Below are 23,952 nucleotides of genomic sequence, written 5' to 3'. Positions count from 1 at the left end.
TCCCCCCTGCTCTGTACCCTACATGGGCTATCCATTCGATCCAGAATCAAATACAAAATGTGTTCTCTGTGCTACGTTTCAGTGATGGACTCTAGTCCAACATACCTTTCCGACTGAACCCATATATACACACCAGCAAGATACCTACACTCCGCTTCTAACAACCATATACTCATTATTCCCACTATGAAAACAAAGTCATATGGGCAGTGTTGGCCCAGAAATGTAGAATGATTTGCCCACTGAACTTCGACATAAAGACACAGTGATCTCATTAAAGAGTGCTCTTAAAACTCACCTATTTCGACTGCAAGAACAAACTTAAAGACCTAATAATGTTTCCTACCTTAAATATTTTCAGCATATTTTATGTTTCTAATTTCATGGTGTTTGTTTTTTGTAATCATATCATTATATATATTTTTTATGTTTTAGGTGTTGTCTAATGTTGTAAAGTACTTATAGTTTATAAAGATTTGGTGCTATACAAAGTCCTCATTTTAATATTATTATTATTGTTATTATTATTATTATTATTATTATTATTATTATTATTATTATTATTATTTTAAAATAGTTGAATGCATCATACTACATAAATGTGAAGTAACAATCTCTGATAATCAGTTTGGTTTTTTAAAAAAAATTCAACAGATTTATGCTTCTATGCCTTTAAGGAAACTGTCAGCCATTTTATATAGAACATGGAAGCCAGTGTTTGCATGTTTTTTAGACACTAGTAAGTCATTTGATAAGAGTCAGTCATCAGACACTCTTTAAAAAGTTGATTGATATTCAAATACCTGTCTTAGGTAGTTCATACTAAAGTTATCAGATATGGCAAACATTTGTACTATGTGCATTGCAGAAGTGTAATATCCATTTCTTTCCATGTAACTAATGGGGTGGGGCAGGGAGGTGTTCTTTCCTCTGTTTTATTTAATATATACATAGATGAGTAAAATCATAAACTGGCTCAGTGTCACGTGGGGTTACATCTGCTACCAAATGTGTAATTTCTTAACAATTTTAGTTTGCTGATGATATGTCATTGATAGTCCTTCTATCACAGACTTAAGGATGTTATTAAAGATGTGTGAACAGTACACAGTAGAAAATGATATCATTTATAATACACAAAAATCTGGATGCATGATCTTTCAGTTAACTTCTTTCAAATTATCATCTCGTCTGCCCCCTCTGTATTTCTTAATGGCCATGCTTTTACAGATGTCAACAGTTGTACATATTTGGATCATATTTTAGAATCCAATCGATTAGATGACGAAGATATGATAAGACATTATAGATATTTGTGAACTCAAACACATTATAGATATTTGTGAACTCAAACATGCTTCCATGTAAATTTAGGAATTGTTCATATAATATCAAATTATATTTGTGAACAAACTTTAGTGAATGTATGAAAAGAAAACTAGTTATTGGTTATAATAATAATCTTCATTTTCCATTAAGCCTTCCAAGATGGAACAGTGCTTCCAAAAATGTTTTGTAAATTTTAATGTATTCACTTTTATTGAAGTAATGAGAAAGTAAGTGTTTCTCAATGATGACAAGAATATCTAATAGTAAGAACTGTATCTTGAAATTTCTGTGGAACTATGACATTTAAATTCTCATATTATAAGTAGATGGAACAAATTACTCTTTAGATGTGCCACTTAATTGCGTTCTTAACAATGCTGAGCAAAGTCCATTGTTATAGATGTGTCTGTAATCTTGTACATAGATATATATATTTTATGTTTAGAATGCTTTTACTTTATATCTGTATTTTAATTTAGATGTATGGACTATGTAGTCAGAAATAAAGAATTATTCTCTTATCTTATTTTAGAGACACATGGGACAGTGGTATATGTTGTGGAATTCAAGAAGTGCTGTTAAGTCAGTTTTGCTTTCTTACATGAATCAATTTTGGGAAAATACCAAAAAGCAGTAAAACAGATAATATCTAACCAATACATGATGTTATTACAAGTATGTAGACAAATATTAAAGCCATAAGTTTGCAGTCCTATCTACTGGTATTGATTGTTGTAAATCAAGGTGTGAGTGATTACATTAAGAAAATCCGTTTCTTTTAAATAGATGCAGCTACATGACATGCATAGCTTCATATTTGTTCTTGGCTGCGTGCCTATACAGTTTAGAGAAAGATCTTGTTTATTCATGTATTGATTTTCATGTTTCAGTTCACTGTTGATGAATAGCTATGATTATCTTTTACTGGTAACAATGAAATAATGTCAAAGTTTTTGTTATTAAATGGTCTGTACTCTTCTTGGTTGTTTTGCAATGTATTTTGATTATATGCCTTCAAATGAGCACATTAGAAACTAAATACTGTAATTAATTCTAACAGCAGGGAGAACCTAAAGTAGATTTCATGAAGGGTCACATTACAAGGCGAAGTGGGCAACTAAGTCACCAAAAAATTGTCTTATTCTGTTAGGAAAGAGAAAAGGACTTTACCCTGTGATTTTTGTTTTGTAGAGTGGCAGGACAGTATTTTTTGGATTTTGAAATGCTCCTTCAAGTTGTTAGTGGTGTAGCCCCAGGCAGAATGTATTTCATGCAACTTTAGCAGGTATTGGTATCAAATAAACATTTGCATATTCATGGGCATGTGTTTTAATTCCTGATTGGCCATTTACCTTTTCCCCTGCAAATAACAGTAGTTATAATCACACATGCTATATGGATTGTTTCAGAATTTTATACAAATGTTTTCAAGTGTGATTTTGTAATGAAGTTTTAGAAACCAAAGTTTGGTTTCTTCTTTAAGTGACAGTTGATTAATGGTGTTTCTCTTTACCCTCACTGGTGCATCAGTGACACTGAGGTTTTTAACTTGACCCTTGGTTCACTGATTTATTTTTTTACTCTCAATCTTGCACTGCAAGGGGAAACATTGATTAAGTATTTTTCTTTTTAATAGCAGCAATAACTTACCCATTGCAATTGTGTGTATTTCAGTTCTTTGTGTTGAAAAACAAATAGTGAATATCCTCCCACAAAGTGGAGATTGTCAATATGATGCAGTCAGCTTTTTCAAGGACTCCATATTAATGGTTGTGCTGTACATAATATAACCAGAGAAAAATTGCTTCTTGTGATTTTAAAACTAGTGTGGTTTTCCCTTCAACAATATTTTTTCTAGTGTCACAATTCATTTGTTTCATCTTCTGTTTATATGCTTGTAACCCCTGCCTCTTATTAGTCATCCATTTTGGAAAGGACCTCTTTGGTTACCACATTTTTTCTCACCCTTTAGGGGTTAGGGTACATCCCTCTTATTTATTAATCTATAATTGGTTAGAGGTAAGTATGTGTGTTAAATACTAATGCAACATAGGCTCTACCTTAACTTACTAGGAATTTTTATTTCTTTATTTTATGCAATTGATTAAAAATCAATTTGGTGATTTTTAAATTTCACCATTGTACATTATTGGTGATTTGTGACTCATGTCATATTGCTATTGTGTCTACATTGATTCCACAGAATAAAATAAAGTTTTAACAATTGGACATTGCTTTTATTAAGAAAATGCAAGAAATTTCTCTTGAGTCAATAATTTGTTATGGTAACCTTTTTCAAATACAATGAGTTGAATTTAGTGTGCACTGTATACAAAGCATGTGAGTTTCACATGTGACATAACACATATTGTCCCTATTATTGTTTTCTTTCACATAAATTTTATTTCAGAGAACGATGTTGGTACAGTCTCTGGGAAAGTGTGACTACAAGAAGTGCCTTTGGGATGCTCACCCATACTTGCTCACATGTTAGAAGTGTGCACATAAGAATCATACTTTTTTGCACAATATGAACTAACACAGTCTGTGATATAGCTCATTTCAGTCATAGAATAAGTGAAAGAAACATCAGTCTCCCATGTCATCTGAATTTTCAGGGGTTTATTTTTTGCAGAGACTCGGGAAGTACTCAGAAGAATATTTCTGGGTCCCAGGAGCTTATGGAACCAGTTCTTTAGAGACAGTTAAGACCTCTCCTGTAGTTTTGAATGAATGTCTGAGGAGTAGATGCCTCCCATCCCCTGAAAGGGAGAAGTCAAATGCTCCTTGTGTTCACAGTAGCATTTCGCTACTTTCTGCAAGGAAGGAAGTGCATGATTCATCTCACTTCCTGGGTAGCATGTAACACCAGCCAGAATGGGAGGAGCACCATCACATCATGATGAGTGATTTAGTTGAACTTGGCTCCGACATATCTATATCATCTGATTGGTCAACTGATTGATAACTGGTCACCAGGTAGGCACTGCTTAGTGTCTGGTGGCCAGTCACCTCTCAATTCGTCATGTTGACTAGTTATCTTATACTAGTAACCGACTTTACACTGATCATTACTCAAAGGCCTAATGGTACAAGGAAAGGGGTTGGAGAGAGTTGAGTCCCTCTTACCACTCTGCCATCACACCCTGTACAGGATTTGGAGTCTGCTGAGTAGGTCCACACTAGGGAAGGGGGTCAGATCACTACCCCCCCACTCTTTATCCCAATGAATCCATACAGGATGTGGGACCCTCCACCTCATGGTAATTGGTCCTTTGTGCCCCTTGGGCTACTAGACCCTGCATGCAGAGTAGAGGTGTTACTATGGCTTAGTCCTACCATCACTTCATTGTCAGGTGACATCCACCAGGATTAACAAACAGTTTCATCATCATCCTGGAACTTATAAAACACACAGAGCCCATACTCACAATGACAAGAGTGCTCCTAACTTTGAAACTTACATCTTTACTCAATTAATTAACACTCGAACTAGAGTAACAGATAAAAGCACTACTATCATTGATCATGTCCATACTAATAAACCTGAAAACATAAGTGAAATTAATGTGGCAGTGTACGCACTGAGTGACCACTACCCAGTCTGTATAACTAGACATGTTCTGAAAGCATCTAAAAATGGTCAACACAATGAAATACAATACAGCGAGATTAAACAGTGTGATGAGGAAATGTTCTTAAATGATTTAGTTTGCAAACCCTTCCAGTCAGTCTGCAATATCGCTGATGTCAACACTGCCTTAGACAAATGGTATAAGAAGGTCCAATTGCAGCTTTAGACAAGCATGCCCCAATTAGAACATAAAGGGTTAAACACCAAATTACACCTAAGTGGATTTCCCCAGAGATCAAGGAGGCTAGGCACCTAAGAGATAATTTCCACAAGAAAAAAGACATGAAAAGCTGTAGAAAGTGGAGGAATAAAACTAAGCACCTGATAGATAAGGCAAAAGAGAACTACTATAAACAGGCTATTGATGAAAGTAAGAGTACCAAGACATTGTGGAAGCATCGAAAAGAGCTGAACCCACCCAAGAATAGTTGTTTTCTCCCTAGACTTAAGCAAAATGAAGATATAGCAACATCTGTACAAAACATTGTGGAAATGTTCAACAATTTCTTCATAAGCATCTCCAGTAACAGTATTCAGAATCAGACAAACAACTCAATTGAACTTGATGCTCTTATATAATTTTAAAAGAGCTAAAATTCCTGATGATAATTATTTTTCAATAGCTAATGTTAGTGAAGCTGATGTTTTTGATATGCTAATTAAGGTGAATATTAATAAATCCTATGATTGGATGGTATTGGTCCACGAATTCTTAAAATTGCTGCACCAGTAATAACAAAGTCATTAACGCATGTCATAAACTTAAGTATAATGAGTGGTAATTTTCCAGAAACACTGAAATGTGCAAAAGCAGCACCTATCTTCAAGAAAGGAGAAAAGGAGGATCCAGGGAATTACCAATGTACCAATGTAACCATTCAGGTTTATAAATTTTTTTAAACGTGCTCTCTGTTTCGTAAAGTGCAATCAGGATTTAGAAAGTACCACTCGTGCCAAACAGAATTTACCAAATTAATTGATCTTTGGCTGAAGGAAATGGATAATGGACATATGACTGGGATTGTTTTCCTTGACTTCAAGAAAGGCTTTGATCATGAAATTCTGCTGCAAAAGTTGAACTATTACAGGTTAGACAATCCATCTTTAAACTGGTTTAGATCATACCTAAATTAAAGGTCTCAACAAGTAAACATTGGCAATATTAGCTCTCAAACTTTCATTATTCATTCAAGGTTCCCTTAAAGCTCAGTTTTAGGCCCTCTCTTCCTTATTTATATCAATGATCTACCATTAATTATTGAATCCACAAATACAGATTTGTTTGCAGACGATGCAACCTTGTATACAACTAGTTCTGATACTGAAGTTACCCAAATGAGATTAAACTCAGACCTTATTAGAGTCCAAAACTGGGCACATCAAAATAGGATGGTAATTAATGAAGGTAAAACAAAATGTATGATTTTGGGGACGTCGTGAAGGGGCTACACAAGCCGGGGAACCCAGAGCTATCTCTTGCAATAAATAATCATCTATTAGAAAATGTCAGAATGAAAAGCTTGTAGTGTGTCCATAGATAATAATTTATTATGGAATGACCATATTGATAAGCTTAGTAAAACAGTCATCCAAAATTGCCCTACTCAGCAGAATCAAGAAATATTTACCTATGGAAACTTGCAATCTATAATTATACAAGTTATATATTCTTCCAACAATGGATGGATTATTGTTCAAATGTATGTGGAAACTGTGCTAAATCTGAGCTTGACAAGATTTATAAACTTCAGAAATGAGCAACACACGTAATTGTAGATGCATCTATTGATCATCCCTCAAAAGCATTGTTTACAGAACTCCAATAGTTCACAATATATGACAGTCTAGATTTTCACAAGGCAGTTCTTTTACATAAATGTCTACATGGAACTGCATCAGAATATCTTCATGACTTATTCAGGCCTTTTTCAACATATTAATACTAAACATGTTAAAATAAACAGTAATTATTACTATCTTCATATAATGTGCATTGTTTTACTCTCCTTAAGAGGGCCTCAAGGGAGAATAGTCCTTGACTAATGAGTCACCCTCTATAAATAAGGCATTATTATAATTAATATTATTATTATTTTTCTTTTTTTTTTCTCATTTCCATGGCCCATTAAATCTCCCCAGTTTGGTACAAGTGCATCCCATGTGGGTATTTCAACTGGACCCTGGGCATACCTTCCCATTAAAATAATTGAAGCTATTGAATGGAAAGTCTGGCTTCTGGTCACCATAGCTTCCCCCCTCACCCTATTCTGTTATCATTTCATCCCAGTGAGGATAAGGAGTTGGGTTGTACTCACTCAGCTAGGGAGGGGGATTGGACCAGCACCCACTCCCTGTTCCCATCTATTCATGAAATGTGCCCCCCCTTTCCAAGAAGTGAGTCTTCCCTGCCCCCTTCCATGAAATCATGGATTCCATCCCAAGGTTTCAAAGTAGGGCAGATGTGACAGGCCATGGACCTGCACCAGTCCATTTAGCCTGAGCTAACAAAAAAAAAAGAGGCTGTCGTTCATCCCCTAGATGATCTAGAAGGGATATTGATCCTGTAGCCTAGGAGGTAAATTATTAAGGTTAATCCTAATATAAACACACACACACCATGACCATGAGTGACTTCGGGTGAGGGCAATCCCATGTTAATAGCTCCCTCTGCAGAGAGATAATAGGCAAGGACAATGCTGTAATTTTCCTCATGGTGGACTCAAATGAGTTTTTAGAGGAACCAGTGATGACAGTCCCTCTCCCTCGATTGGTGTGACCAGCTTCTTCTCACCTGTTGCCAGGTGTTGGAGGAGGAAGTTTGAATGTTAAACAAGTGGTGAACTTGTATTTGAAACCTTCAAGGACTTTGGACAAAGAGATTCACTCCAGATCATTGCAGTCAAATCTGGAAATAGGCTTGTAGGGGTTTGGTGTTGATCTCGGTTTTCAAATCAGATTCAGTGGGTTTTTTTTCAGGGAATCAGACAAACCTTCAGGAGCACATCTGATACTTTAATTTACCATGTTTTTCATGCTAAATGCGTGTGAAATTGAGCCTTTGGTTTACATTATAAAGACATCTACAATTGTCTGGGAAAAACAACCCATTGGCATAAATGTGAAGGATTTAAGCCATAGCTTGGAAACTGTTGAAGTCCCACCCTATAAACTGTACATGCTCCATAAGTAGAAAAAGACAATTGCACATGCCCTGGATCAGAACTTACCCTCATGGATATACCCAAGAGACTCGTACTTTGTGGTGGAGGTTAAAATAATAAAGCACTGGGAGACATATTTTACGTGTATCCCAGTGCTTTTTATCGTAGAATTCTAATTTTAAAAAAATTACACTCACTTGTTATCTGTCACATTAATGTCTAGCTGATACCTACTCATGGCTTTCCCTAGGATTTTGAGAATAGAAGTCCATCACCACAGTTCAGAAACTGTGATTCCAATACATATGAAAGCAAAAACTTAATTTTAAAAACCATGAAGACTCATTCGTTTTAGCAAATCAACAACAGCAGTTTTTAAACAATGAAATGCTACTCATACAGGATTTAATTGCATAATGATCTAGTTTGTTTACTTTCAGAAGAAAAAGATGCCACTATGATGGATTCTGTATGCTAGCAGTGATAGGTTTTTAGAGAAGATTCAAAAGCAAGACATGGAGGAACTTCTACAGAGTCTGATTAGGGATGCTTCAGCTGGTAAATTTTCTCCCCTCAGGAAATCCTGTCAAGCTGCACTAGGTATTTATTACTCATTTCATGAAATAATTATTGTTATCATTGTTCAAATTAACCAATTAGTACTATATTGTGTAGTTGTTTATTGAAAAACCGTGCCCATAGCTGTAAGGAGCAGAGCCCAGCATATTGCAGAAATATAGGAAGGATTATCATGTAAATTGTTTTTTTTATACCAGGAATTGAGAATCATTGATAAAGTGAAGAGGAGATATATCTTTTACAAAATACATAAGGTGTATCATTGCTTTCGATGAATGGCAAATAACCATGGAGGAGAAATAGTAAGAGTGTCTTTTCATAATGTTTGCATAGTCTTAGTTGCAAGTGCTACACAGATGTATTTTTTGGAAAGCTAACAGATGGTAGAAACCATCCTAGGTTCCCAAAAATAGGAAGAGGTCATTTCTTCTCAGAAGGAGAGAAGCCAGACGAGTGAGATCAGGGAGACTTGATTTGAATATGATACCAAATTAATATATTATAGGTTTTAATAATTCAGCTGTTATGGCCACTGCTTATGTAACAGTATTTCTTATTTTGGACAAGACTCAGAACAGCTTCTTCTTAGTTTATATAAAGTTTTTGACTCAGCATATGAACTGTTACTGGATATTTTTTAAAATCCTAATCTTCTTCCACCTAGATAACTTAATGCATGGATTTGAATCAGCTTTAGTAAAGTAGGAAGTAACACTTCATTTAGTCTCAGTTTCCTCTGACCTTTCCTACCCTGTGTTGGACAGTTATGTTGGGGTGGGAGGTTAGAGTGTATTGCCTCACAAAAATATGTAATTCCCTGAAATCATGTGTAGTGTCATAATGTAATCGCTTTATTCAGGAGCTAGCAAAATTATGCAAGATTGAATGAAAACATGCCTGAAAATGTATTTTAGAATATTCCTGTTTTTAAACATAACAATTAAAATATAGTTGTAACTTTAATAAGCTGACATACAAGCCCATTCTTCAGTATTACAGATTCTGCTCTGCAACACTGCATTGCTTAGTCACATGATCATTAAATCTTGCAGCTTTCAGATTAGAATGCAATCAAATTATCATCAGCCAGTTCTCTACATAGGATTTTTCTATCACATGATCATTTGATCACTAATGTCAAATAGACCAAAGATTTAGGACTGTGGTGCAAAAGCAGTATGAAGTGTGTTAGATACCATGTAAAGTTTGTCAACTCAAATTTTGGATTGTGTGTGTTGACTTATTAAAGAGACAAACTATGTTTTAACTATTATGAATAAAAGGTTAAGTTTTCTACTTACTGTTTTCAGAAAGACAGTATTTGATACAAAATCTGATAATATTACCAGTCCCTGAGTAAAGTAGCTACACTATGACACTACTGTTAGTTTTAACAAATTTAGTCAATAGGAGATGTGCTCTGACCTCTCACTTGGACATGATTTAAAATATCTCATAAGGAGTGGGATAGATGAATAGAAATTCTGACTTCAGGATTAGGTTCCTGCTAATGCAAGGCAAAGTTTTACATCAAAAAGTGAAAACAATTTTTAGTTCTAGTTTCCTCCTTGGGTGGTCTCTGGTAACTTCTATAAAAAGTTACAAATGTATATATATTTAATTATTTACATCTTGACTAGCTATGATTCATGCATTTAACTTGAATTGTACAAAGTTTTGTTGATTTCATGGTTGCTACAAAACATGAACTAAAAAACCTAAGAAACAATTATCCTTCTGTGGAAACAATAAGACCCATTCTTCAATCCAAGAATTTGAATACCAGCTAAAATTTCATTTTTTTCCCACACCATAAAAATGTATAGCTGTATAAATAAAAGAATTCACTGTATTTCATATATGGCTTGCACTCTTAATTTCTAGATCTCCTTAACAATAAAGATGAGGTGTCAACAGTCCCTGCCTATGTTCTCAGGGAGAAGTGCCTGGAACCTTTGCAGTTAGCTCTGGAGACACGTGTTAAGAGACTCACTACCTGTGCAGTTTCTGGAATAGAGGTTTGTCACCCATTGCAGTTATTAGTAACTTTGATGGTATAGGATGAATAAGATATGTGTACAGTAAAGAGAATATGGGAGGCTATGAAGTGTATAGGTCTATAGTCTATATGCATGGAGCAGTGTTTCCTATTATATTGTTCATTTCACACAGCATTGAGAACTTTATCATATCTGTAGCAGAGTCATTTTCAGGTCAGCGTCATTAAATGTAGCTAACAGTATATACTTTGTTTCACACGAAGTATTTAAAATTAATTAGGTAGCTTTAGCTACATTTAATGATGCTGATATAAAACTGTACTGAGCTAGGACTGCATATAGAATAGAATTGACCATGCTGTGTGGAACGAACAAGCATAATACCAAAAAGCTCAACATCATATGCGTTAGTCTTTGTCTCTCGCTAAATGTTTTTGTAAGGTGTGTTCTCAAACATGGATTTAACTTAAATTACTATGTTTTTGTTATATATTTGTTGCTGTTGTTGTTGTTGTTTGATTTTAGTACAACTATGTCAGGCACAGCAGAAGACAAGAAGGGTTTCATTTTAAAAAGTAGTTCTGAGCGCGTGGACACCTTGACTGAGATGACTAGACTGAGACAGGAAAAGTAAAGTTAGCAAAACAAGCAGATTTCTCTGTCGCATGGGTGAGAAATAGTAGTGACTTTTCCATCACATCGTTTCGTTCATCATGGCATGGAGTTTAGAACCATTTTATATAGTTTGCCTTCCTCAGAAATTTGACCTGAGAATTGTCTCAGTGGTGTTTTTCATCTGCTTCGAAAGTCAGATTTCAACTAGGAAGTTTCATCTCCCCTTTGGTTTTTCATTGTGGCAGTAGAGTTTTTGGATGTCATGTACATTAGAACCCTACATATGTTCCTTCTATCTCAGTGGTGGCCCAAACTTTGAACGCTGGACCAAGTGATCAAAGTTTTTGATTAAACGATGTTTCATCTCAACAAATGGGATGACCTATCTTGGCTTATGGTGAGCATTCCACTTCAAGATCAAACGGCAACAATTCGCTTGAATGTCAGTATGAAAGACTGGGGTGCACATCTGTCTGTCTTCCAAGAAGTGAGTGCATCAGGTTTAGTCCCTTAAGAAGCAATTCAAGTGCATCAACCTCATAGAGATGAAAGCCAGAGTGTATCCCTTTTGATTATTGCAGGAAATGCAGTCTAGACAACTCTTCCATCATCAGGTGTCTCTAGAGAGAAGGGGGAACCAAATCCTCAGACCTCATGTGATCATGTTTCTTCTTCTTTTGAACATGGAGGCATAGATGCTCAGGAAAATGCCACTATCTGAAGCAACCTTGCTTGCAGGTTTACCATCCCATTTCAGACATGTTGAACCTATACGCCTGGTTCATAACAAACAAGCCTTTTAGAAAGAAACATTCTTGCAAACAAGTAGTGGACAGAATTGCTTTGACAAGAAGACCCACTACTTTGAAAACCTACAAGGGGAAATGGAATGCCCCCCCCCCCATAGTGCAATCAGAGAAGCAGACTCCATTAAAAGCCTTGTTATCACAGATCACTAATCCCCTCTTTTGTCTATTACAGGAGAAAGTTGCTCATATCACTATAAAAAATTACTGTTCCATGATTTCAGACACAATTTGATACAATGGAAGGGACTGTATAGTCCTGAACAAAGACGTCTCCAACCCTCAAGACAAACCCATTTATCTCAACCAAACGGCTTGGCCCTTTCTCTGATATGGAACTTTCCTTGGGTTCCAGCATGGTTAACCAAGCCACCCTTTCAATCACCGTGTAAAGCTTCACAGGCTTACCAATCATGCAATACCTCCTGCCAAATCTTCCTAACCTTAGCTGGCAGAATCAGTTAAATATATGCCATTTTGATGGATCTTTATTACTGGCAGTTCCATCATGACGGTTTAGTTGTTTATCTTATGTCAGCAATCTATGGTTTGGTTTGCATGAACAGTCTGCTATTCATGAAATATCAGTCTTTCATCATTTCTGCAGTTGATTCCCTTGCCTAACATTTCCACATGTGCAAACTTTGGTACATTCTGAAAGGTAAGATTATATGGCTGGGTGCAAAATTACTGGGTTTTTTTAACTTCAAGTCACTACTGGTGTGAATGTGCAAAGTGAATGGCAGAATGAAGAAAATCATGATATAAGTTGAGTTTCTTGCCAAACAGAGGACAACAATTGCAAAATGATACCAGATACCAGGCTAGATGAACTGCCAAAGAAGAAGCACAACTTTATGCAAAGTTTCAGAAATATTGACTGTTACGTCATATATGGTTACAACACAACACTAAGATGGAGGTATGTTATGTAATATTTACATAAATTATGTGGAAAATAATCTTTTACATCAGAAATTGGAATTGGAATTTTAGGATATCAACTCTAATGACTTGCTGAGTCATCATATCACATGTATCTTGGGGCATAGATATCCATGAGACACTATCTGTAAACTGTGGAAAATTCAACAAAAACAGTCATATAGAGCAGATTCCTCACTTATTGAAGCTGGCAAAGATAGCTATTCATATGCCGCTTCAGACAGAAGACAGTCAAAGGGTTCTCAGCATAGATAACTTTTCATACATATATGACGAATGGATTAAGCTCTGAAATAGTCAACAGATCAATGGTTTGCTACTAGAGAGGGCATCATATGAGGATTTTGATTTAAGTAGAGACCAAACCAAGTGGAGTTGGAAAAAAGAGAGATGGATATTTTAATGTTCTATAAATAATGAACCATGGTGATTTCATCCTTCCTTGTATTTTTTATTTGGTGTCAACAGGAGAGATTTGCCTTAAGATAAAATCTGGCTATAACTGCACTTCAGCTTCAAGTATAATGGGATATTCACTAATCTTTCAAATGGGAGACTACTCTTAACTCATTTCACTTGTGTAAGTACACATTGTTGTTGCACTTCTAATGCTAAATCAAGCCCTAAAATGTTGTTACATATTTTGATGTTTAGCAGGGCTTGTTTTCTTTTGCATGGGAGGACTGAATCTTTGAGGTAGTGGAAGGATTCCTAACATACTATGCTCAAGTAAGTTTTATCAGAGACATAGTTTACTTTAAAAATTGGTTTCTGCAGACTTTTTGGTTTCTTTTTAATTGTTCAAATTTATTATGCAATATTTCCATCTCAGAAAATGCTGAAGGATGAAAGGTTTCAGTCAAGCCTGGAAGCAGACAGGGAGGAGAAATGGCTGCCAGTCCAAGTTCTAAATGCTGTTTACTCCACCCCTAACCTACCAGAGGATATACAAGTTGACATCATGAAGGTATCTATTGCTAAAATCTGATTGTGGTAAATGCATTTAACAGTTAATATTATCAATCTTAATGTAATATATGGAAAAAATATATTGAAAGTATCTTAATGTTTTTCACATTGTAAACTTGTGTGAAATCACTTAGCTTAATAATTCATAGTAAATAAATTGTGCTATGAAATGTAGGAAATTTATTCTTGGAGAATAGAGGAAAAGAAGGCAATAACAGAAAGCTCTACAATTCATTCTTATCAACCAATTATAGGCCATCAGTCAGAATTATTTTTCATGCAAAGACCTTCAGTTTCTTTTTCGAATACATTCTCTGTTCACATTAACATTATGAATATAAGCCCTACCACCTCCTGAATCCAGCCCTCCCAAAGATGAAAATTTCTTTCTTGTCTATATTATGTAGGTAAAGGGCAAAAACTCTTATGCATTACCTCTCCTTGCCACCTAGTTTTAAGTTTTTACTGTGAAATGACAATACATCATTCACATTGCCTCACTGACTTCATTGGAAATTTCTAATAATTTCTTCCATCCATTAAGGATTTGTTATTTTCAGAAATGGTAAGAGTTATTCTACATGTGGTATACATTATATTTATAATTTTGACCATAGTTATGTGATTTTTTTCTCACTTACTTGGACGTAGTTTCTGTATTCTCTAACTGCGTGGTTCTACTTGGCAATGTTGTAATATAAAACTTGTTGTAGTTTGCATTATGATGTTTGTTAACACAAATATTAATTTATTCTTTTCTCTCTTTACTTTTTCATTTCAGAATAAACATGAGGACAAAATATAGTAAATGCAAGAAATTTAAAGTTAGAAAGGACTCTTACTAGTCATGTCTTACCTGTACAAAGTGTACTCTGTTGGCTACTTCCAGCATGTGCACAAGTTGGTCAGAGAATGCATGGTGTACAGTACTGTGAAAAACCACAAAACAACAAAGAGAGAAAGAGAGACATAGAAAATCAAAGATGTAAAATACTGGTGTTCTGAACATTCATCCTAATACTGAGTCTTTAGCCAGCCTGGTGGGAGATGTCATTAGAGCCACCCCCTCCATGAAGATATGACATACTTTACCTGCAAATACAGTTATATCAGGGCAAATGGAAAAATTGTGATTTTATTCTCCATTATCTATGCTATTACTTGGAGTTAATGTGTGACACCCAGTACAGCAAGCAATAACATAGTTGATTTGTTCAGGCCAATTTCTCCCAATCATTCCATCTTCTGCTTCAGTCAAGAAATTTGACACTTTGAGGGAGTATCCCCACAATCCTAGGCGGCCCAGTGGGCATAAGTCCTTGTGCATAACTGATTAAGTCTTTAATGGCTGTAAATCTGGGTGCATTTTGTTTATACATGATTTGAATAAGTCATGCCATCTAGCTGCACCACATTTTGATCCCAACCATACCCCTCCAGTAGCCGGAGTTGTTAGAATGTCCACATTGAATGCGCAAGGTTGCAGGCATGAGCCACCATCTAAGTCATACCATAGATTTATAAAAATGGTACTAGCAGCTGCCTCACTTGATGCTCAGCATCAAGAAGTTAGTTTTAGGACTGGTTGACTTGGTGTCAGGGTTATGTGACTAGGTATGACACAACGCCACATGTCTGCGGCATGATGCCCTAGTGTTAGACATCACTATAAACTGCCACAATGCAGACATCATAGTTATATGATTCAAATTGTTATAGCTACCTTAAAAATTCAAAAACACACACACATATACCATCCAGTCGTCTGGTTCTAGATCTTTACCATTCAGTGACCATATGGCTTTTATAGCATATTGTCCCATACCTCATCAGGTGGAGGCATGGAAAACTAACATCATCAGGGAAAATGGTCATAGATCTGTCTGTCCACCAAACATTACCAATACTCTGGTAGTACAGCCATCTGTACTTCCACCTCTTCACCCAACACATGTACTGAGTGGCTTTCATTTCGACAAGCTGCCGATACAAATTTGATGACTGCATCCAATGGATATGGCTAGTCATTTATTCATACCTTACCCTCTTGGACAGTACCATGACAGTCTTAGAGACGACAGTCACACCTTATCAGTACATTCAGATGTTGATCTTGATCCTGAGTGTGGTGATAAGCCTAATGATGTTTCATACTCAGCTCCCACTATGGTGTATAGTTATAAAGCAGAACTAGTGGAAATATATCTGATGATGCTGAACTCTGCCAACTACCAATTCTATGCTGGCCTACATGGTCTATCATGGCAATAAGGAAGTCAGCCCTTCTTCCATTTTCTCCTGCAGTCTGGAAGAATCAAGTAAATTACCTAGTGGTTATCTGGCAAAATCAGCAACCCAGGAAATTCCAAAGCCTTTTTTTCTGAAAGTCAACTACCAATGCCCTTTGCATCTCACTGGCATAAGACCCATTTCAGTGTCTTCTCTACAGATCTCCCAGTGCTAGACAAGAACTGTACCACAGTCACTCTGAGTTTGTCTGTTTACTATAAGGTGGATAAAAGTGTTTTTCACACCACTTTGAAATTTGTTTGCAGTAGAGTAGCCACATCTTTGTTGTTTTGATTTGGTGTATCTGGCAATCTCTAGACTTGCCTAAAAGTCTGCAATGAACATGCCTTGGTGTCAACAGCTAGGATAGCAGATGTGATTTATTGGACAACCCAGTCTATTCAATGGTGACTGCTTCACCAACCTCGATCTTGTGTGATATGATGCATTTATACACCATTTACTTGCATCCCAGACCACCCGCAAATAGTCTTCTGGTTGGTGCCTGACTCTTGCGATTCAACAAGTGTTAGATTGATCTTCTACAAAGTGAGTAGTCAATTCAACAAATTCTTTCAGAGGGGTTTCAGACCTTGTTTTGCCAACCCCCTCCCCTTTCGTCCTCTCCGTTCCTGACAGAAGTACTGTCCGACTCTGTAAAGGACACACTTTTACAGCAAGAGATCAGGATGCTTATTGAGAAATGGGCAGTGGAGATTAGGGGTGAAATGATTGATTGATATATTGAGGCATCGATACTTTTGCTGAATAGACATATTGATACAAGTGATGGAAAATCAATACCAAACGATACTTACCGTATGCATGTTAATTTAGTCTTCAGCAGTCATGAATAATTATTATTAGTTGCCTTGTTATTCTGTAAAATTATAATCCATCTGAAACAGCATTTGTAGTCACAGGCACTCATGTTTATTAGCAAAAACGAGAAAGGATATCTGAGAATATCCACTCGCCATCTACAAGTCAGCACAAAGTGACATGGTTCGCAATCTGACACTCCCCTTCATTTCATGCTAATTATCTTAACCCAGAAGTATATTCAGCATATACTATACATTCCAGATGTGTTCCACATGTAAAATGAAGTACTTTACTCATCATTTAATAACCACTTTCACGCAAATTTTATTCTTTGAATTGTATCTTGACGCCTTCAGTCAATTTGAAAGCTATGCTAACGGTGTATTGCTTGTTGAAATATGTTACATTGAATTCTCATTTGTGGTTATTGCTTGTTCCAATCGAGGATAAACAATAACAATCTATTTTTTTTGGTAACAACTGTACCACATCTGGGTTCATCAAGCACGACATGAATGGTTGTGAAACTAAATTTGATTAGAACAGTGCCCAGGAAAAAAATTTATCGTGTAGTTTGAACCATTCATGAAGAAAGTTTTACAGATAAGGTGTTTAATTTACTAGCTATCTAGAAAACCCAAAATGTCTGATTCCTGGCTTGGTTCATTACGATTTTTTTTGGCAGATACTTGCTGATGACAGTGATGATGACAACAATTCTTAAAGTTATGAAGTATATCAGATTATTTGAGCTGGTAAAGTGTTAATGGAGACACCAGTGAGTGATTTTGAGCCCAAAGTAAATGTTAAATATGAGTCAGATGTACATGCTAGATTGGAAAAAAAATAAACGGAGTGAACCTTTCAGTGGTATTTCGAAATTAAATGTAGAAAGGGCAGAATACTGAGCCTAATTAAAACAGACAATTTAAAAGTGTAATGCAATTTTCATTGTTTAAATTAATAATATTCGCCCTGCATATAATATGCTACAAACCAATATACATGTATCTATATCAGGGTTAAGAAAAATTTAATAAAATAAAGGTAAAAAAATGCAATTAAGAAGTAAAGATATTCATTTTAATACCCCTGTCTGCACAAGCATTGATGGACTAAATACCCTTTATATAGCATTATTAAACAGATAAGAAATTTGGCATAGTAGTCAGCAAACTACTGATTTAACAAAGGAATTTTATGTTAGCGCAAAATCCTATTTTGGAGCAGATGTCTCCAAAAGATAATATCTGTGATCTCTGGAAAATTGTACATAACAGTCACAAAGATTAGTTTCCCAGCATATTCAGCTGACAAAGCTAGCTATGTATATGCCCCTTCAGAAAGAAGCACAGAACAATATTGATACAAAGAAAAGGGGCAGAGTATGCTCAGATTTAATTAACAAATTAAGGCTTATACAACTAGAGGTGATATCTGTCAAAGATGTTGATTTCAGTAGAGCTGTAAGAAAGTAGAGCAGGAAGAAAGAGAGACAGGTATTGAAGTTTAGGTAAATATTAACCTATGACCATTGCTTCCTCCCCTCCTTTTTTCTTTGATAAAGAGTGATATCTCCCTTAAGAAAAAATCTTGTCATCATCTCTTCTCAAATTGTATATGGAAACAAATTTGGAATTTCTCTTTTTTTATGCAGAGATATTTAAACAGTGAATGAAGGTGCTGATGGAATTAACAAAATTAGTATGGAATGAGTGATGGGGAAGATTTCAAACTGCTCAAGTAAGCTGAAAGAAAATTGTAGAATAGGTCTGAGTGTAGTCAAAAGTTTTCTTTTGTCACTAACAAATATATGTACCTGTGGCTGCAGCAGCATTTTGCATCTGCAGGAAATAAAATGTGATTGATTTTGTTGGTATTCTACCTTATTCCCATGCCTGCATTGTTTCTTCTGTTTTGGCCTAAAATGATGGATAAAACTCACTGCAAACAACAGATATTCTGTTTCAAAGTATTGTTTATATCTTCTCATCAGTGAGAATTGCATATAAATATATGATGACAATATGTCTGTCTGTAGTCTGCATACTGGAAATACAACCAAGAATGTCAGCATTCATGAAAGGGCACCACCTACCTTCCAAAGATGGAAAGACCATCAAGTTCATATGTGTATCAATATGTATCATATTACAGGCTGTGTATCATGAAATGTAATGATATGTGGCACAGGTGTGTTGTTTCACCCCTAGTGAAGATTGTTCAGAATCCCAATCTCCAGGATTTTACTCAGGCTTTTCCTAGTCAGGAGGGCCAATGGCAAATTCAGACAGATCATTGATCTGAGTTGACTAAATCAATTCATACTCCCACCAAAGCAAAATAATGGAGATGGAAAGATAGTTTCTCCTCTCCATCTGTCCAAACAAGTTTACCATCAGTCTCAGTCTGACAGACTAATATTTTTACATTTCCATCCATCTGTCCTCAGGAATTCCTTCAGTTTGCATACTGAGGGAATTGTTATCAGTTTCGCTCTCTCTCCCTATTGGCTTGAACATAAGCTCTTGGGCCTCTACAGAATTAGTCAACTGTATCACCTCCCTGTTCTGTATGACTTCATTTCCTTCCACGGCACCGTACTGGGATGACATCCTCTAAAAAAATTTGGTAAGTTTGGTTCTAGTCCAGGAAAAGAATGAAATTATATCCCTAAGTCATCTTGGGCTTCCAAATAAGTGAGAAAAGTCTGATCTTTGAGCATCCCAGTGGTTCGTCCATCTGGTTATGGAATTTCTATCTCTACCTCAACCTTGTATGTTTTCCTTACCTTTGGGTGGTCAGAATCATCACATTTGTAGAGCGTATTTCTAGTAAGAAGTGGATCAGAGCCAGAAGTTTCTGCAGCATGTGGGAGTGTTAAATGCAGCAGCTGATATCATTCTGATGGGTCACCTCTATATCTGCCCTCTGTAGGTGGCCTTGCTGTCTCATTGATGCCCCATTTCAATGCCACTCAATTACAGGATCAGTGTAACAAGTGGGATGGTATCTTTCTTGGATCAGTGGCACAGTCAAGGTTGGTTCACAAAAGGAATACCTTTGGACAAACCTAACTGGACATGACCATGCAAATGAATGCAAGGAACCATGGTTGAGGAGTCCATCTGTTGCTACATTTTGACACTGACAGGGGTCCAGAGGAGCAAGACTTCATATTGATTTCTTGGAAATGAAAGCTATCATCAAGGCCTTTCATATTTGGAGAGACCATCGTCAGGACAAGGTCACGCTCAGATATCCAACAATTCATTGGTAGTAATGTACCTCCTCAAATATGGCAGTACCAAATCACACAACTCTGCATTCTGGTAGGGAAGTTCTGTCATTGGTTTACACATTACGACACCAACATCCAGATCCAACATATTCCCAGCAGACTTAATGTCCAGGTAGGTCCATATTCTCAATACAGAATGGTCCATTAATTGGTCTTTCATCACATTTGCCTGCTATGGGGACATCTGATAATCATTTTAGGACTAGGTGGAATCACAGATTGTGCAGCTTAGCCTTTCCAGTACCAGATCGCAAGGCCTAGGCAGTCAGTGCCCTTTCTATAAGTTGGGAGGTTTGTTTCCCTTTGCCTACCACCAAACAGTCCTGGAGTAAAAGACATTATATAGAAATTGATGGCCTGAAGTGCAAAATGATTCTGAATAAACCTCTCTGCAGGGACTAGTCATGGATTAATGATCTCCTCATTATAACGATAGATCTACCCAGGAAGTTCCCAGTCAGGCTGAATCTTCTCAAACAGGATCAGATTCATGTGTTCCATCCTTACCTACATTCACCTCTCTGCAGGGACTAGTCATGGATTAATGATCTCCTCATTATAACGATAGATCTACCCAGGAAGTTCCCAGTCAGGCTGAATCTTCTCAAACAGGATCAGATTCATGTGTTCCATCCTTACCTACATTCACCTCTTCTCAAACCTGACTCTTGTCAGGAGAGGCCTGCAGCATAAACAATTTAACTCTTGAATCATGGAAAGAATTGCATGACAGGAAGGCCCTTTTTTCTGTGGGCCTATGAGGAAAAGTGGCATGTCTTCTGGGACAGGTGCAAATTCACTAACACAATCCCACAAGTAGCTGACTTTTTTATCTGGCTGTTTTAGGAGAAAAAGTCAGTCCCAGTTACTTTTAAGGACTACTGCCCTGGGGTGTCACACATTTTTCTATCATCATTGGTCATGACAAAGAGATCTCAGACTTGTGGGTCAACTTTGATTTGCATGGTCTAAGTCACTCTCACAGTTACCCAAGTGGAATGTTTCCTGGGTTCTTACTTGACTAATTCAAACCAGTTTGATAATATGCACAGTATACTCAGACATTGGACCAGAACAGAGTCTGCTTATGAAAATCACTGCTCATGAGATGAGAGCAATTTCTCTGAGCCTAGCATTTGACCAGAATGTATCTAAGACATTTATGAGGCCATTGGTTGGGATGCATATTTGACTTTTTCAGGTTTTTACCTACAAGATTTAGCTCCACAGTGCCATGTTCTGAAACTGATAGGCCCAGTCTTAGTCGGACAGGCAGGTACCAGAGTCAGTTGACATCAGCACAACGTCCAGACAGGCAACCTTTGCATCATTTGCTGGATTAATTTGGAAATTTTATTTTGTAAGAAGATTAATTTATTTGATCTCCTAGGGCATAAACCAAGTCATTGTGCTGCTTGCAGGTTAGGAGAGTATGTTATTCATTTGGGGAATCCAACCTTCTTCCCTTGAAGGTTACCTGTGGTATAGATGTGATGTTTTGCCACCTGTTATCTATTCCTTTAATGTTAGTGTGATTGTGGAACATATTCAAAGGAAAAAGCAAATTTTTCAGTAAAATAGAATACCCACCTGATTGCATTATGCAGCTTCTTGTTCACAATACTGTACTCAGCTTAAAACTGGCACCACCTGGTGCTGGCATTGGGTGTTAATGGTCAAGAATTACTGCCGTTTGTGCATGCGTGTGTGTGTGTGTGTGTATATATATACACACACACACATATATATACACTGGCAATTATGTAAAAATTTCCTAGTCAGTCATTCGCTTTTGGTTCAGATAGGGTGAAATAGATTACAAAATGTAATTATTGCAAGAGAGGAGGTCATCCCAACCTACTGTTCTGCTGATATTTTTATGATCACAATTGAAATTATGATGAACTTGCTAAAAAAAAAAAGTAAGCAGGTTGCCAATGAGTGAGTCTAGTCTTCTAAGTTTCAGTTCAGGAGCATGTCAGGTACATGTATATATAAAAAGAAAATAGCCATTTCCACTGTAAATACCAGATATACTTCATCTGGTGGTACAAGACAATATATATTGCCACTTGTTATATCATACTTTTTGTTCCACACAATGAAATATGTCCAGTATTATTATAGGAATGGAATTCTCTGCTTACATGTGCTGCAGAAGTGTATGTAAAACTAGGAATATGTGCCATGTATTTATGTTTGTATCATTTAATTCAAACTATCTATATTGTATCTTTTGCTTACAGTTGTTGCTGAAAATGACCTTTTCTAATACATTGTGCATGAATGCCAGGGTCATCACCAAAGTATCCCAGGTAAAGTATATATACATATGAAATAATCTATACAATCAGCCCATTTCCTAAAACCTCATGGTTGTATGTTCATTTTTTTTCATAAAATTCTTTTTTTTATCGTTGGGATATGGAGACTTTGAGTCTGTGCTGAAATGGTCTTTCCTAATGGCATGTAATGGCTGTATGCTTTTTTATAGTAGTCCCATGCTATATTAACAGAAGTGGGTCCACATTGATTGTTTAATATAGAGTTGATTTGTTAAAGTCATCTTGTACTCCTTGTAATTTTTAAAATTTAAAATGGTTTTGTCCAAGATTTTGTAATAATGATGTTTGCCATAGCAATGATCCACTGTACTTGCTTTCAGCCTCTTTAATTTTTCTGGCCATTTTTGTTCCCAATATTAATGGAGCTTCCAAAAAAAGGACTAATTCTTCTAGCATTGATAAATTTCAAAACTTATTAGAATGGTATTTTGAAGAAACAGATTGTTCTTTAAGATAGAGGTAGTATAAGGCTTTGACTGAGATAAATCTGCAGTGTGTTTATGTATATAGTATTTACATACAAGATTGTATGATGTATCTTTGGGGAAAGCAGGTTTTAGTATTGGCTCCACTGGCCATAGATTGAAAGAGCTTGTGGAATGGCCTGTTATTTGGCATTCATCTGTCTGCTGGCAAAGGTTTGTTATCTCTTTTCCTCCTAAACTACTTGCAGGATTGCCATAAAACTTTACACATACTTTCATCTCAAGGTTTAGTTGGTCTCTAAATGAAAATGGTGCCACTCCATTACCCTGTATGGTTGTCACAAAACATATTTGGTATTATTACTCATCCTAAATGGATGGTCGTGTCAGCATGTGGTTTTCAGTAAATGACTTCTTATGATTCCTGGTTGGTCCTAAATGGTTTTGATGCCAATCTGAGATCTGTTGTGACCACCATGGCAGCCATTTTTAAAATCTTATTACCACTCCTGCTGAACAGAAAGTTATATCAGCATGGAGTTTTTCATCAGAGGATTTCTTATGATGTCTGGTTAGTCCTAAATGAAAATGGTGTCTCTCAGACATCCTGTATGGTGACCTTGGTAGCCATCTTTAAAATCTTGTTATTGCTTCTCCTTCAGGGTGGATGGTCTTATTAACATGTAGTTTTATTCAGAAAACTTCTTATGGTGTCTAGTTCATCCTAGA

General features: G+C 36.3%; 1 protein-coding gene across 1 annotated transcript in view; it reads left to right on the top strand.

Annotated features, from left to right (window-relative positions):
- Positions 1 to 23,952, top strand: part of LOC149786089 (brefeldin A-inhibited guanine nucleotide-exchange protein 3-like) — a 142,521-nt gene that overhangs the window by 8,247 nt on the left and 110,322 nt on the right. The window contains exons 2-5 of the mRNA XM_089978114.1: positions 8,565 to 8,724; positions 10,588 to 10,721; positions 13,902 to 14,036; positions 22,700 to 22,768. Of these exons, the coding sequence (XP_089834240.1) occupies positions 8,640 to 8,724; positions 10,588 to 10,721; positions 13,902 to 14,036; positions 22,700 to 22,768 (423 nt within the window). The 5' untranslated portion in view covers positions 8,565 to 8,639. The remainder of the gene's footprint in view (positions 1 to 8,564; positions 8,725 to 10,587; positions 10,722 to 13,901; positions 14,037 to 22,699; positions 22,769 to 23,952) is intronic.

The sequence above is a fragment of the Sinohyriopsis cumingii genome, chromosome 12 (genome assembly GCF_028554795.1).
Source record: "Sinohyriopsis cumingii isolate HCF-2022 chromosome 12, ASM2855479v2, whole genome shotgun sequence".
Taxonomy (NCBI): domain Eukaryota; kingdom Metazoa; phylum Mollusca; class Bivalvia; order Unionida; family Unionidae; genus Sinohyriopsis; species Sinohyriopsis cumingii.
This window is presented reverse-complemented; position numbering and strand designations above follow the sequence as displayed.